The 15,737-nt window shown below is 42.0% G+C and overlaps 1 protein-coding gene across 2 annotated transcripts in view; it reads left to right on the top strand.

Moving 5' to 3' along the window:
- LOC122798555 (autophagy-related protein 9A-like) overlaps positions 1-15,737 on the top strand; it is a 1,089,020-nt gene that overhangs the window by 267,783 nt on the left and 805,500 nt on the right. For both annotated transcript variants that reach the window (XM_044067609.1, XM_044067608.1), the window contains exon 4: positions 10,141-10,205. In XM_044067609.1, coding sequence (XP_043923544.1) covers positions 10,141-10,205 — 65 coding nt within the window. The remainder of the gene's footprint in view (positions 1-10,140; positions 10,206-15,737) is intronic.

Below are 15,737 nucleotides of genomic sequence, written 5' to 3'. Positions count from 1 at the left end.
TGGTGGACCAGTAACAGTATATGGTACAGAAACCTAGGTAGTAAAGACAGAGCAGTTGAGGAAGCTAGAGGTAAAGGTGATGAGACTGGTAGTAGGATGCACATTGTGGGACAGGAAAAGAACTGAAGACATCAGAGCAGAAGTTCAAGTAACTAAAATGGCAGAGAAGGTCCGAGAGAACAGATTATGGTGGTTCAGGCAGGAAAGCAGAAGACAATTTGGCGAAGATGATTTGGGACAGACAGGAAGAAGGCAAAAGGAAATGAGCTCCAGCAAATAGATAGATGGTTTGTGTGAGAGAAGTCCTGCGACAGTCAGGCATGACTGTCACTGTCGAAGAAGGTAAGAGAGTGATATTGAATTGTGAGAGATGACAGTAGTTGATACTGCACCCCAACCTCATATAAAAAAAAAAAACGGGGGAGTGCGGGTTGATGGTGATAACGACACAGATGAAGATCAGGCGAATGTGTGCTGTATTGATAAACTTGGAATCAAAGCTGTAGTAATCTATACTTATATGTATAGGACAACCATGGTACAATAGGTGAGGATATTATAATTGCAGTGGGTGGTTGAACAAGTTAGATCCAGGTGACCTGTAATAAATTAAGTCTTAAAGAGTGACAGCTGTAGCAAATATTCTAATCTGAGAAAGACAGAGTGGCATTGTGCTACCGATCAAGGTCTAGGACTGGAATTACATAGTGTGATATATAGCCAAGGGTAAAGTGAAAGGAGAAGAGCTGTAGAGAGGTTTGAGGTTATAAAGAATATGTGTAAGGATATAGATGAGGTAGTGGAGATAAGAGGAAGTATAAGTAAGTGTTAGAATGAATATTGCATCGCTGAACAGTATGATATCTGAAGCAACTGACGTGTAGGATCGTGAGTTTATATGTTCTCATGTGGTGGAATTAGTGTAGGGATACAGGTGAGGTAGTGAAAATGATAGTACTCAAATAAGTGTTAAAGAGATTATTGGTAAACAGTGTGGCATCTGAAGCAACTGACATGAAAGAGAGTGAATCTGTTGGTTCCGTCATAGCAAAATAAGATGGATATCATAAATAAATGCTTTTGGGATTAAACAAGGAAATTTGCAGGAATCAATTAGATATGAAATTAGATGTTATTTTAGACCTCCTTGAATGTGAATGATTGATTGGAAAGCAGATGTTCTTCATGTTTCACTGTTGCAATCCTCACACGAGACCAGAACCAGACCGACTACCTTAGCTCAGGCTTCCGCTGTTGCTAGGCCTCCCGAGTCCCTCCGGATTGCTAGTAAACCTTCCAGCCGCAAATCTACTCACAAGCAGGCGTCGGCCTCCCCTCTTGTCCCTCAGTCCTAGTTGGTTAAGATGGCTGGTGATCATCTTTTCCCTGATTAGGGGCTATCAGCCACCCCCTTCAAAGAGGACTAGGGAATTCTCTCCTGATGCTTTGCCTGTCTCAGACTCTGAGATATCCAGTATGTCTGCTGGTGAAGAAGGAAATTCTCAACTTTTTTCTGGCTTTGAGGTTTCTGATGCTGAAGACTCTATCCCTTCTGCCTCCCCTCCAGAAGATTTCTCCTTTGGGAATACTTTGAATATTCTTAGGGAGCATTTTAAATGGGAATGTCAGGATTTTCCATAGTCTAAAAAGAGAATCGGGGAATTTTTAGATTTGCCACAGCATAAGCCTCTGGCTATACCTCCAGTTTTGGACGTTGTGGATGATGTTTTCATGGAAAATTCTTACTCCTAATTCTGTCCCTCCTGCCCCCAGAAAACCAGGTAGATACTATAGGGTTCCTGAATCTCATCAATTCCTTTTTAAAACCCCTTCTGCTGATCCAGATATTATTTCTCAAAGCCCCAAGGGTATTAAGGCTACTGTAGCTAAATACTCTGTGCCTTCTGATAAAGAATCTAGGGCCTTGGACAGGTGGGGTAAAAAAGTCTATACTTCTACAACTCCTGCCATTAGATCCGTGAATTGTCTTTTTCACATGCTTAAATATCAGCAGCATATGTTGGAAGCTATTAAGGCTAAACTTGAAGATATTCCTTCCATGCTGGAAAACAAAGAATTACAAGACTTACTGAATTCTGCCACTTTAGTTAATAAGCATTCACTTCATTGTGGGTTTGACACTTTGGGGGCTTCCTGCAGAGCAGGGACTGAAGTACAGGAGGGGAGGCCGATGCCTGCTTGTGAGTAGTTTGCGGCTGGAAGGTTTGCTAGCAATCTGGAGGGACTCGGGAGGCCTAGCAACAGTGGAAGCCTGAGCTAAGGTAGTCAGTTTGGTTCTGGTCTCATGTGTGAGAACTGCAACAGTGAATAGGTTCATAGGTATTCATAGGTAGGTACTAGGCTGTTGGCCCTAGGGCTTATATAAGCCTAGCCAAAAATGTACCCTGGCTTTTGCCACCGAAGAAAATTATTTTCCTGTGCCCCTGTCGAGCAGAGCCATAGAAGTGATCCCTGGGGTGAATTTCCTATTTCCCATCCAATCATTAAGATTTTTCTTGAAGAGTGCTGATGAGGAGCTCTGTTTGGCATAGATAGGTAGTCTGTTCCAGAGTATGGGAAGTCTCTGGGACAGGAATATATCCCTCCAGCATGTTCTGTTTATTGTAGTGACAAGGTTTAGGTCCCTAGAGCGTGTAGCTCTGAGGGATTGGGATTTCTTTAAGTGGAGCATGTCCAACAGCTTTGGGTTTGACATAGCTTTGTATGTTAGGCAGAGATCGCCTCTGAGTAGGCGATATGCGACGGAGTAAAGCTGGAGTTTTTTGAGACGGTCTGCGTAGGGCATCTGTTTGAGGCCAGTAATTCTCTTTGTGAGTTATTTCTGTGGCCTTTCCAGTTGTTGTAGATGTCTTGTGAGGTACATACCAAAAGGGGTGTTGTACTCTATAATGGATCTAATGAGTGATGAGTAGAGGGGAACAATGACCTCTTTTTTTCTGGATGAGAAACCTTTTGTGATAAGGTGAGCCACATAGAAGGATTTCCTGACCACTGTGGCGATGTGATTATCAAAGGAGAGACTACTGTCCACCTGTATCCCAAGGTCTCATCACATTTTCGGCATTAAGTAGACTACCAGCTATGTGGTAGTTCATGGGTACAGAGTTTTTACCAAAGGGGATGACTATACACTTTTTGGCATTGAGCTTCAGGCCATAGCTTTGACACCAGGCATCTGTCTCAGTGAGGCCCTTTTGTAGGATGTCCACATCATTAGGAGTTTTGATTATGGCTCCTAGTTTGCAGTCATCTGCAAACTTTGTTAGCCAAAGACCTTCTGTGTTAGCCTGTACTTCAGAGAAGTAGATACCAAACAGGAGAGGACCCAGGACTGAACCCTGTGGTACTCCACCTGTCACTGGCCTGAAGTCGGATTTGGAATCTGCTACTTTCACAGTGTGGGTTCTGTCCATGAGCCAGTTGGCAACCCATCTTGTGACATAGGGATTTATACCTAGTTTAGTGCGCTTATCTATAATTCCAGAGTGGGGGATGGTGTCTAAAGCCATGGCGAGATCTAGATGAGCTGTGTGAACCACCTTACCCTCATCTATGGCTTTGGTGACTGCTTCAAATAAGTCAATCAGGTTTAGGAGACATGATCTGCCTTTTACAAACCCGAACTGGGTAGGGTCCAGAGTTTGGAGATTACCAATGTCTTTGTTTATGAGTTCCATGATCATACATTCCATGGCCTTGCAGACCAGGCTCGTCAGGCTAATGGGGTGGTAGTTCCCGGGGTCCGTCGTGGCTCCCCCTTTGTGGAGTGGGATAAATGTCACGGTGCGCCATTCAGTGGGCACAAAGCCTGAAGTGAGGCTATGATTGAACATGGTACTTAGGTAGGGTGCCAGTTCATTCTGAAGTTTGTGTAGAACGCAGCCTGGGATATTGTCAGGTCCCATGGATGCTGTGTTCTTGGCTTTGGAGAGTGTTTTTTTTACCTGTGCAGCCGTGATTACAGGAACTTTGCATTCTTCCGGTATAGAGATGGGCCCTCTAGAGGGTGAGAGGGGGGTAAAGTTAGCACTGAACCTCTCTGCCAGGATGTTGGCAATATCAGTTGGTTCTGTATATTTAGTGCCATTGTGCTGTAACTCAGAGCAGGTCTGAGTGTTGCCATTGAGATTCTTGACATAGCTATAGACTGCTTTGTGGTTGTCTTTTAGAGTCAGTGGCAATTTTGTTTCCGTAACTAGCTTTGGAGGATTTTATGAGGGGTCTCAGCTTTTACTGAGGTTGACCAGGGAGTTCCGCCAGTCATGGGATTTTACTCTTTTTTGCAACAGTTTCTTTCTTCTGTTGTAGAGTTTGTTTATGGCAGAGGACCACCAGATTGGCTTCCTTTCTTTGGATGATAGCATCTTGGTTCTATTAGGGATAGCATGATCCATGCACTTGTGTAAGTGCTTATAAAGTGTATTTGTGTAGGATTCAGCAGTCGTACCTTTGTTGTCCGTCTGCATGGGTGTCATGAAGTTTGCCACTTCTGTTTTAAGAAGTGTGAAGTTGGCTTTGGAGAAGTTTTTTAAGGTGGTTTCCTTAATTGGGGGTGGGGGCGGGATGTGGATGTCTAGGGTGATTAGCTTGTGGTCGGATCTGACCAACGAGGAATTGACCTCTGTTGTGGAACACCGGTTGCCCATGTTGGTAATGACCAGGTCTAGGATATTTCTGCCCCTGGTGGGGGTGTGAATAAGTTGATCCAAGGCATTGAAATTTATGAATTCCAGAAAAAGTTGAGCAAAAGAGTTGGTACATGAGTAGTTTTCCCAGTTAATGGTGGGGTAGTTGAAATCGCCCATTATTAGGGTGTTGGGTTGTACTCTAATACTTACACTCAAACATCTGCTTTTATGGTAAGTACTTTTTAATGGTAGGAGGATAGAGTTCCATGCCTTGACTGCACAGCTTGAGTCGAGGTAGGTCCCAGCTTAATGCTGTGCTTTGTAAATATTGAGGAGTGATTTGCCTTTTCAGTGCAGTGATATGGTAGGTGACTACATCTAGAGAATATTATTCAAAGGAGGACGTTGTTGGGGCTTATAGGTTATCATATGGACAGTGAGCAGGTACGAATGTAGAAGATTATATGGTAATTCTACCCAGCTGAGTTGCTTTAGTGGAATACACTGGTGGAGTTGTATACAGTTTGCAAGCAGCAAATTTGGGCACTTTATTTTAGCATTGTTCTAGCTTGTTTCTCAGTGTAGCCTTGACATTTGTTATGTCAGGTATGGCATAGAGTAGGGAAGATGAGAAATTTGTTGTGGCTAGGACTTTAAGTAGCATCAGATATGAAATTCTTAGCTGTCTGTAGGATTCCTAGTTTTTGATGATTTTCTTTTAATTTCATGCTGTATGTGCAAGTCACATTTGTGGCTATCATGAATTATTATTCCTAGTAATTTTATAGTGACAGCAATGTCATGAGAGTGTTATTGGAGGAGACAGCTGAGAAGTTAAGTTTAAGGATTAGGGATTTTGGAAGGAAAATACATTTTTGGGGGGATTAAGGTTAAGTTGTTGACTGTTTAGCCAGAATTCTATAGAAGTGAAGGCTTCTTGAGTGATGAGTGAAAAGTGTTGTGAGTTTATGGTCAGAAAATATTGGAGCAGAGTTGCCAGAGTATTGGATTAGTTGGCTAGCTTAGTAGCAGTTTGAAGATTGTTAGTAAAGATGATAAAGAGGAGAGATACAGGTATGGATCCTTGGGGTATGCCTGTGGCGATAAGCGGGAAAGGGGAGAGTGAAGTTTGCCTCTTAATTGATTGGTGTTTGTCAGTCAGATGGGTATTATACTGTAGAAGAGAAGACCTAGCAGGGAGATATGACGGAGTAGTTTGTGATAGGATACAGTGTCAAAGGCTTTTGACAAGTCTAACACACAGCAGCAACAAGTTCTCCTTTATCCCTGACTTGGTTAATATCATGTGTGAAGGTAAGAATGGCTGTAGTAGTGCTATGACCTGGGTGTAAACTATGTTTTGAGGATGTCATAAGATGATTAGATGTGTTTTTGCATAATTTTTTATACTGTGACATTATAGCAATGGACCTGAGTTCATTGGAGATGTCCCCTTTGTGAAGGGGAGAGAACATAAGACTGTTGTAGGGGCCTAAGTCAGGGAGTCAGCTGCTATCTTTAAGAAGTATGCTAGGATATCATTGCCTGGTAATATACAGGGTTTTAATGTTTTAGATATTTTTTGAATGGGTTGTAAAGAGAATGATGAAGTGGTAGTTTTTTTTTTTTTGTTAGGCTTTAAAGTTTTATTAAGTTGGTTACAGACGTAATGAAGTGTGAGTTTAATAATTTGGCAGTGTGATATGGGGAGGTATTTGTTGGGCGGGGTGGGTGGGTTGTTTGAGCTTGGGTATAATATCTTAGAGAAGGTGGACTAGAAAATCTATGGTTGTTTCTATTTTAATTTTTTTAAATGAGGTAGTATGGTTTCTTATCTGACTTAATCAGTTGCTTACTTTCGTTGCAAAGTTGTAGTATTACTATATGTTTTGCTGATTTTTTTTGTCTGGTCCAATTTCTCACACTTCATCCCTGTTATACATAAATTGTATGAGTATATGGGTTAGCCGTGGAGTGATGTTGACTCTCTCTTTTTCTGGGTGGGACCATTTTATTAAGTATATTAAGAAATATAGTTTTAAAATTTAGTACTACATTATCTAGCGGTAGTAATTTCAGTTGATTCCAGGTGTTAAGAGTGTAAGGTAGAAATAAATAGTTCAGAGTTGAAATTTGATAAATTGTGGGTCATTTTATGGAGGTGTTGTGTAGGTGAAATGTTACTTTGTCTTTTTCTAATTTCTCTAAGTCTTTTGGGTTTCTAGTACCATGACGGGAGTGGATCCCATTCGTAAGTCAAAGTATGATTAAAATTCATGAAATTAGTATTGTTTCAATCTTTAATGTTAGCCAGAAGTGCTCTTCACAGCACCCGCAGTGTGCCCAGTAATGACTCCTCCTGCAGTTCTTACAGAGTTACATGTATTGGTAACATGTCTAAGTATGATTGTACATTTTTTTTTATAAGACCCATTGCTCCTGCTACCACTGGACCTGTCTGTGTATCTTTCCCCCCACATTTCAGCATATGTGGAAAGATGGTCACTAAGGCGAGTCGGGCAGATTTCCATGAGAGCTGAAGTTGGAAAGCGTATTGACCAATATCCATTCTGAGGTGGTGTATTTGCTATTTGTATCATCAATCCTAATTCATGAGGGAATAAGTTGAGCAAAGCTGTAGAAATTTAGTGTGGAAGATTGGAACTCCATGGTGGTGGTGAGCCATTTTAAGTTAAAGTCTCCCAATATAATTGTCTTTAAGGGGATAGCAGTGGAGGAATTGATGCATCTGTGTGATGCTATAACTGATATTACCTTTTATTACTTCAGAGAGGGTGTTGGGATCCTGTAACATGCTGCCAAAGAGAATGAAAAAGAACAGCTGTGCAGAAGTGTAAAACAATGTTGGGGTTGTATTGAGGAAGGCATGGCAATGGGTGGTCATATTCTTAAGACTAGCTGTAATAAGATAAATTTAGTGGTCCAAAGCTCTTATTCTCTTAGTGTCTGCTCATTGGCATACTTGCTGTCATAATTTAATAGGCTTTAAAAGTTGAATAAAGTGTAAAGCAACTTTTTCTTAATTATGTAAGCATTAATGTTTAACTCAGTAACAGAAATATTCACAGTATATAAAAGAAGGGGGTGTAGGCTTAATCTTTATGATCAGCCAGTGTGTGTAGCATCAGTTTCTGCTTTGTTTGATTTGTAAAATGATTTGTCAGTTATGAAAAAGAACATACACAGTGTAATTTCATTTGTTGTAATTTTTTTTGTAGGTAAAGTCTCCTTTTGTTGACAACAAAATCCCCTACCCAAGGCACAGAACCTTTGTATGCACATAGTTGTGACTGATACAGAGAATTCTCTTTCCATGCCTGAATAAGGTTGCCACTTTTTAAGAGGGCCAGACTGAGACATGGGAGTGTGGCCAATATGACACTGACTACACCCTCTACTATGACATCACCACAGGAGTGGTGAAGGAGGTACTGTTATGGGAACAAGAACTGGCTGGCTGCTGGAATGGCTAGCTGGCTTGTTGGCTACTGTAGTGGCTAAGCTAGCTGGTTGGTTGGCTGCTGGAGTGGGTAGCTAGCTGGCTGCTGGCGTGGCTAGCTAGTTGGTGGGAGTAGCAGCTGGATGGATGAATGGCTGGACAGATGAATTAATGGCTGGATGGGTGACTGGATAGCTGGATGAATGGAGTGGGTAGCTAGCTGGCTGACTGCTGGAGTGGTTGGCTGCTTGAGTGGCTAGCTGGCCTGCTGGTTGCTGGAGTGACTAGCTAGCTAGCTGGCTGGCTGCTGGAGTGGCTAGCTAGCTGGCTTGGCTGTTGGAGTGGCTAGCTGATTGGTTTGAGTAGCAGCAAGATGGATGAATGGCTGGATGGATGACTGGATGGCTGGATTGCTGGCTGAATGAATGGATGACTGGACTGTTGGCTGGATGAATGGATGACTGGATTGCTGGCTGGATGAATAAATGGCTGGACTGCTGGCTGGCTAAATGGATGGATGGCTAGACTGCTGGCTGGATGAGTGGATAGCTGGATGAATGGATGGTTAGCTGGCTAGTTTAAAAAAAAAAATTTACGGCTGTAGAAGCACTAAAAACAAACTGCTCTACAGTTGCGACCTTTACAGGGCTCTACTTGTCCCAGTCCCCACCCCCTTTATGATTTGCAGCCAATTGCTGCATGATTTAAAGCACCCAGACCTAACAGGGAATAGCTCTGCCTGCTGGTCCGGGTTGGTGACGTAACTGAATTGCCGTGGAAAAGCTGGAAGTAATTGTGGCTTTTCTATGGCAATTCAGTGTGATCGTGAAAAGCGGGACTTTTCAAGTCCCACTATTTTCCACAGCGGGCAGCTCAACCTGTGAGTGTCCTGTTGATAACGGGACGGGTGGCAGCTTTATGCCTGAATAAGTTAATGGACAGATATTTCACATTAAACATATTAATAATGCTCCTGAGTGACATTTCCTTATTTTCCATTTCTTGCTTGGTACATTCAGTGAGGACAAAATTGGGAGTGCATTTATGTTTGCTTAACATAAGCTTCTTGCCTTTTTTAAGTGATCTTAACTATAGCAGTCTGTCTGCACTATTGGGATGTTAAACACCTACACCAGCAAAGATAGGCATTTGTTAATATTTCAAACAAGTTGTCATAGAAGGTGTACTGAAAAAGAACTGCTCATTTCTTCATGAGTATCTGGGGAAGTAGTAACTGTATTTGGTTGTGTTCTGTCTCTGTGCATGTTTGGAACCAGCCCCCGAGGAGCTCTGGAGGCTAACTAAAGGAAAGATCAGAAGACACCGAGGGCCCATTCACTTTCTGCTACTGTGGTCTTGTTTGATTAGTGTACTTGCTTTGGAGAGCCAAGTGATTGCTGCCAGAGCTGAATTAGGGAGGAAGATGCAAAGGCAGTAATTTGGCTGACATTTATGATGTACTACCTTTAGACTACGTACTGTGTCACCCCCCACCCCCAGACTTATTTTCTGTCAGGTTGGTAGGGGTGAGCTTGTGGAGACACTACCTGTTTTAATCTTGAATGCATAGTGGAGGCTAGGCTTGGTTTTGGGATACTATGATGGATATCATCATAGTAGGTAGGTTGGGAGGGTGGCCTAATGATTAAGGTGTTTGCCTTACAAACACAAGGTGCAGGGTTTGAATCTCACAGAGGATAATTGGCTAGGCTTAAAATGGCTCGCAAGGGCAGTTAGCCTAGTACTAACCTATGAACCTATAACCTATGAACCTATATAATGTCAAAATTGATAAAAAGAAAATGGATTCTGCTCTATTTTGAGTCTTACAGAGTGTATGTTTGTTTATATACAACTTTCAGCATATCCGTGGTTTGCAGTAGTAGGGTTAACAGCCTTGTTTGGAAAATAATAGCTCTAATGTTGAACATGCAGTTGTAATTTTCATTTGTCCTTCTAACTTCTGAGGAGGAATCCCAGAGGACAAGGTATATGCTGCAACTCATTTTGCTCCTTAACATACATGTATACATTTATCATTTTCACCAGAAGAATGGATTTTCCTGTATGATGCTGTCTGAGTTTTTTGAGCTAGTGTAAGTATATTGTATTTCATAAAATTCATTAACGTCTTCCTCTATTGCTGTACATTATTTAGCTGTTTTGGAAGGTATTCTTCTGTGTTTTTGTTTTTTTTTTTTAATGTGTAGCACTTTTGTTTAAGTGACTTAAGTGACATCTTATTTGCAAAACTTCTGTTATTTGATATTTGTCTAGTTTTATGAGATTTCATATCACTTACCTGGAGAGAGTTTCTCACTTACTAGAAGATCAGTAAGGATATTGTCAAGCTCTGGTGTAGATGGTAAAGCCCTGAGTGTGACCTAGACAACTCAAATCTGAGTAGAGATTCATGAGCTGAAAGAGCAGGGCTGGTGATGGTGGGAATTAAGCAGCTAATGCTAGCTCATTCATCCCTGGTGGGAGGATGGTGGTTTCCTGTTGACCAATTCATTCCTATCCCATGAGTGCCAAGAATCTTGCTGGCAGATCAGGTTAAGAGCTGACAAATACCCTGGACTCAATGATCATATTGACGTTAAATGCCTTGTGTCAGAACTAAAGTTTTAAATAGTATCCATTCTGCCTTAAATTTGATATAATGTATTTTGGTTCAGGCACTTTCCTTAACCTGCTATTACCTATAGACAGACATTGATTGGTTGTTTGCATACCACATGACTGTTTGGGCACCATTTTTAAACAGTTCAGTTGTTTTAGATTCTGATGAAGTTTTTGTGTGAAATATTAAAGAAGAATGAAAGCACTAAATAGAATTTGACTGTGTCTATGTCTTCTCTGCAAAACTTGATTCCATGTCAGATGGAACCTTGTACAAAGAAGTGCGGGACATAGCTTTAGAAGCTCTACAAGTAGCCAGACATTCCTTGAAATGTGGCTATGATGCCTTGCCTCTTGCAGAGCAGCTGCCACAGATTGTTATCCACAGACATGCATGGCTCAGTAGTCGGCCACTGCCAGACCAAGTAAAAGCAGAGTTATTGGATGCCCCACTAGACAAAGAGTTCCTATTTGGACCTCCAGCTGAAAAAGTCTTTGGAAAACTAGGTAAAAAAAAGCAAATGGATTAAAACTGTTAAAGAATTCTACTTGTCCCTAAACCCGAGGTACAGTAGAAACTACCCCTCTAAACCTTGGCCCTTTCCACATAGACAAGACAAGTGGAGGTCTCCTCATGTAAAAAGACCAAGGCATTCCAGAAGATGGCAAATAGAACAGCCACAGAAACTGGGTGCTACCAAAGAGCATACCTGACACAAAGAACAGTTGTGACTATATGCTGCTTCCCCTCCTCCTCTCTTCTGGCCCCCTACCCTCTCTCCCTCTCCTCCTTACTATTCCATAACTTATATACTATCCCTCACCCTGGGAATCCACTCCCTACCACGTATGTACTACTGTGCCAGTGCATGTATGCTTCTTTCTCAATGCTCAATGTATAAGACTGTACACTACCTATAATGTACTACTAATTACAGTACCTGTATGCTCTCTCAACTCTCAATGTGCACCTAAGCTACTATGTCCAATATCTATATGTAAATATTTCCAGCCCTCTGCTTCTCATCACATGTATGCTACTTTCCCAGTGCTCAATGTACAAGACCGTCCACTACCTTGATGTACTTCTCTTTACAGCAACTGTATGCTCTCTCATCCCTCACAGTGTACCTGAACTATTATGTTCAGTAACTATATGTTGTATATTTTGCATACTGTACAATTTCAAAATTGTGTAACATGTAAATACTGTATTCAGTTCTGCTTGGGGCTTTTCCCCACTGTATATTTTGCATACTATATATTTTTTCAATACTGTGTGCATCTTGTAACATGTAAATACTGTACTGAATTTTACTTGGAGCTTTTCTCCCTGGGCCTCCACTGAAAATGGGCTGCTCTTGGCCCAGTGGACTTCCCGGTCATCAAATTGAAATAAATAAATAAATAAACAAATAAATAAATAAGAGGGAAAAGGCTTTTATTTAATGGTCTTCCTGGTCCCAGGAAAAAGAGAGAACCTGGAGACCTATCCTGGATCTTTCAAAGCCAGATAAGTTCCTTTATGTCCAAAAATTCAAGATGCTTACTTTGCAAAAGCGGCTACTCTTGATTTTTCAGGACACCACCATGGTCACTATCGACCTAAAAGGACGCTTACTTTCATGTTCCCATAGTAATTGTCATAGAAGATATTTACAATTCGTAGCCTCAGGCTCCCACTTCCAGTTTTGTGCTGTGCACATTGCAGAATGCTGGGTGTACACATCTCTTCCTACCTAGACAACTGTCTCATCCATGGAAGATCAATCTCAGAGACCCTGGGTGCCCTACAGACCTTTGTAGACTGCTTCCCAAAGGTGGGCGTCACATTAAACATATAAAAGTTTCAGATAGCACCCCAAACAAGGATCTTGTTTCTGGGTGCCCTGATAGATTCCATCCAACAGAAAGTGCATCTCCGTCAGGAGTAGGTGGGATTCCTGACAGATTATTTTAACAGCGTACTCACAAAATAACTTATCTTGGCCTGAGAGTTCTTAAGGATCTTAGGGTGCATGGCTTCATGTATCATGATGGTCCTTTTAGTAAAACTACACATGAGGAAGTTCCAGTAGTTTCTCAAAAATGTCAGGGAACAACACTCTCAGCTGCTAGAAACCTTTCTACTCTTGTTCCTGTGTTTCAAGAAGGAACTCCTATGGTGGAAGGACATCATACAAAAGAACGGTGGAGCAACCTTCATGCAGTCTCAGGCAGACAGGTCCATTGCAAAGGACAGCTCAGACGTAGGTTTGGGACCCTACTTAAGGCTGCTCAGGGTGCAGGGGTTTTGGTTCGCATAACAGTGGAAATTGCATATCAGTCCAAAGGAAATACTAGCAGTCTTCCTAGCTATAAAAGCTGTCTGACAACATTTAAGCCCAGGAACTCTGCAAATCTGGAGAGAAAGTACTAGAGTCATGTGGTACATAAACAAGGAGGGACCTTGTCTTACCCACCATGCAGCCTTACCATTAAGATCTTGATGTTAGCTCAAGACTTTGGGATCACTGTCATAGCATCTTACATTCTAGACCATAGCAATCTTCTTGCATACTCCCTGAGTAGGGACTTACTAGATCCAAGTGAATGGGTATTGAAAAGGAAATTATTCCTGAATCTCATACTCTGTGTGGAATCCCCTCTATAGACCATTTTTTGCCTGTCTCCATAACACAACTTTGAAGATTCTGCTCCAGCACACAACAGGAGTGAGCCTGGAAAGTAGATGCCTTCTTCTTCACATGGACCCTATCCTCTGATTCCAAGGGTACTTACAAAGATCAGGATCAATAGGCCCAGCATGATATTGGTAACCCCCTCTGACCCAAACAGCATTGGTTCTCTCTTCTCCCCGCCCTCCGTGAGGAGAGGTTTCACATGCTCCCTTAAGACATAGACCTTCTCCGCCAAATCGGATCGCTCTTCCACCCCAACCTGGCATCTATCAATCTAGCTGCCTGGAGGATTGGGTCTTGACACCCACCTTGATGCCTTACTAAAAAGACGCGCTGTCTATTTTAAAGGCGGCAAGAAAGCCTAACACCAGAAGAGATGTTCCACCTGGTGTCATGGCCAAAACTCTATTTCAGCTCAATCGGGTGTCGGTTCAGTACTGCTTTACCTTTCACACCTGCTTGAACAGGGGCCTTTCTTATTCCAGCACAAAGGTTCACGCTTCTAATATTTCAGCTTGCTTGCAGATTTCTCCACAACTCTTCTCTTATCCTCACATGAAACAGTTTCTAAAAGGTTTGATTCATTTGAGACCTCCCAGAAGGGACCCCATTCCAGCATGGGGCCTAAACTATGTTTTGGAAAAAGTAACCCTGCCACCCTTTGAACCGATTGCTACTGCACCTCTCAATATGCTCACCTGGAAGATCCACCTTCCTTATTGCTGTCACTACAACTGGAAGAGTCTCTGAACTGCAAGCTTTCATGTGTATAGAGCCATTCACTGTCTTCTACTGGAACACAGTAGCCCTCAGAACAAACCCATCTTTCATGCCCAAGGTAATTACAGAACTCAGCCTTAACCAGACTACCCATGTGGCAGTCTTCTTCCCAAGCCCAGAGAAGAAAGCAGAAAGAATCCTCCACTCGCTGGATGTCCACAAACAGATCAGGTACTACCTGGACAGAACAAAAACTATGGACAGGGCAAAACTAATTATTGATATCCTTCACAGAGGGAAAACAGGGCAAGCCTTTCAAAGTAAACCATCTCTAAATGGATTGCAAACTGCATCATAGATTCTTAGATTAGTACTAGGCATCAGATTCTTTTACCCACACCATGGAAAACCTCTACCTGGCAACATCAGAGCCTCTACCACCAGGCATGGGGCAACTACCACTGCTTTCCTTGAAGAAGTTCCACTCAAACCATCCTAGAGGCAGCCTTTTGGAATTCTGTTCACATCTTTACTAAACACTCTAACTTAGGACAGGTCTTCATGGCCTTGGCAGGGTTTGATGCTGCTGTCTTACAAAATATTATTTACTAAACCTACAGTAATCTCCTCCACCCTCAGTAGCTTTAGGAACCTTCCCAAGGATTGCTGCTGTAACACTGACTACGAAAACCATAGTACAGTTGTGTCCCACTTAGTAATTGTAGATGTTTGAGTAGATCAGTGCTGCAGTATATACTACTACTCTCCTGCCCCTCAACATCTCTGTCTCTACATATAATCCTTTTGTCTCATCCCAGTTATACTTATGTTTCCTTCTCCTTTGCATTCACAACCAAGACCAGACAGCTGCGGAGGTTGTGTGGTCCTCAGGCATCAAACTATTTTTCTAGGGTTAAAAAGACCTGACGATGGTGCTGACGGATGCCCTCATTATTCCATGACATCCGAACTTTAGTCATTGAGTGTTTGTTGGAGTAGGATGATGCTAAAGCTCTGGAAATTGGGCCATTCACTGGCTTCTGCACTGCAGGAAATCCCAAGGATTAGTACTGCAACATTGATCTACTCAGACATCTACAATTATGGTGTGTGGGCAAAAATTTTTCTTTCTTATCCAGCTGAATTCCACATTAAGTACCCATTGGAGAAATGCTTTTCTTACAGGATTGTGAGTGCCTGTTGCTACTTTTTCATATAAGTGTAAAGTTTATGTACTTTACTTACTTTTAGTATAATCTTGACATTTTTCTGAGTCTGTTGGTATCCCAAGAAAAAAAATTGCCAACACGCCAGCCTGCCTGTAGTTGACAGATCTCACTGAAGGACTTCTACCTTTAGTGTCTGTTCTGTATGGAGGAGGATCTCCCTGTTTCTGTCTACAAGGAGTGAAGAAAAAGACCATTAAATGTAGGACTGTAAACCCGAAGGTTCTCCTAGAGCACCATAAGCTCTAGTTGTTTTTCCGAGGGATGTCTGTTCCTTCAATCCCTTAGCCTGAAGGAACTTCTATAAATGCGACAACAAATGTATGTGTTTGTGTATCAGCTGAGCTATATGACACAGGGAAGTGAAACCAATACCATA

Source organism: Protopterus annectens, chromosome 3.part1 (assembly GCF_019279795.1).
Source record: "Protopterus annectens isolate FY-2018-M chromosome 3.part1, PAN1.0, whole genome shotgun sequence".
Classification (NCBI taxonomy): domain Eukaryota; kingdom Metazoa; phylum Chordata; order Ceratodontiformes; family Protopteridae; genus Protopterus; species Protopterus annectens.
This window is presented reverse-complemented; position numbering and strand designations above follow the sequence as displayed.